Here is a 489-nt window from a genome sequence, read left to right as displayed (position 1 = left end):
AGATAATATTGGTAAGTTTTAAAAAGTCCTACAAAATTTCCTCTACCTCTTTTGCGATATCTTGCATCGTCTGCAAGTTCTTTGCTTGCCTTCGAAATTGCATGCAATTAAAAGTTGTACACACGCGTAACAGACGCGTAACGAAACATAAACCCTCTCCTCGCCTCTTTCATGTTACTTAATATGTGAACGCACCATAATTAGAAGTGCGAATTATGGAAATTTAGTACATTTACCTCAAATGCATGGCTCCATTTGTATTAAATCTAAAAATAAATTTAATAGTTTGTCATCGAAATTAAAAAATTAAACTTTCCAGAACCCCAAAAACTGAGTCACTGTGCACAGAAGAAATGAAAGAGTTCCAAGAACTAAGTAAAGAAGAATTGGCTACAGAGTTACTGAAAGTAGTTGGACCAGATACTGTCAATATTTTGAAAGGTAAGAATAATTGTTCTATACTATTTTATTTAGTTACCTCTCAGCTTA

At 33.3% G+C, this 489-nt stretch overlaps 1 protein-coding gene across 1 annotated transcript in view; it reads right to left on the bottom strand.

The window, feature by feature from the left end:
• LOC117173597 overlaps positions 1-247 on the bottom strand; it is a 1,076-nt gene extending 829 nt beyond the window's left edge. The window contains exon 1 of the mRNA XM_033362237.1: positions 237-247. Coding sequence (XP_033218128.1) covers positions 237-247 — 11 coding nt within the window. The remainder of the gene's footprint in view (positions 1-236) is intronic.
• Positions 248-489: the final 242 nt, after the last annotated feature.

The sequence above is a fragment of the Belonocnema kinseyi genome, chromosome 5, assembly GCF_010883055.1.
Source record: "Belonocnema kinseyi isolate 2016_QV_RU_SX_M_011 chromosome 5, B_treatae_v1, whole genome shotgun sequence".
NCBI classification, from domain to species: domain Eukaryota; kingdom Metazoa; phylum Arthropoda; class Insecta; order Hymenoptera; family Cynipidae; genus Belonocnema; species Belonocnema kinseyi.
Note: the sequence above shows the minus strand (reverse complement) of the source record. Positions and strands in the feature narration are given on the sequence as shown.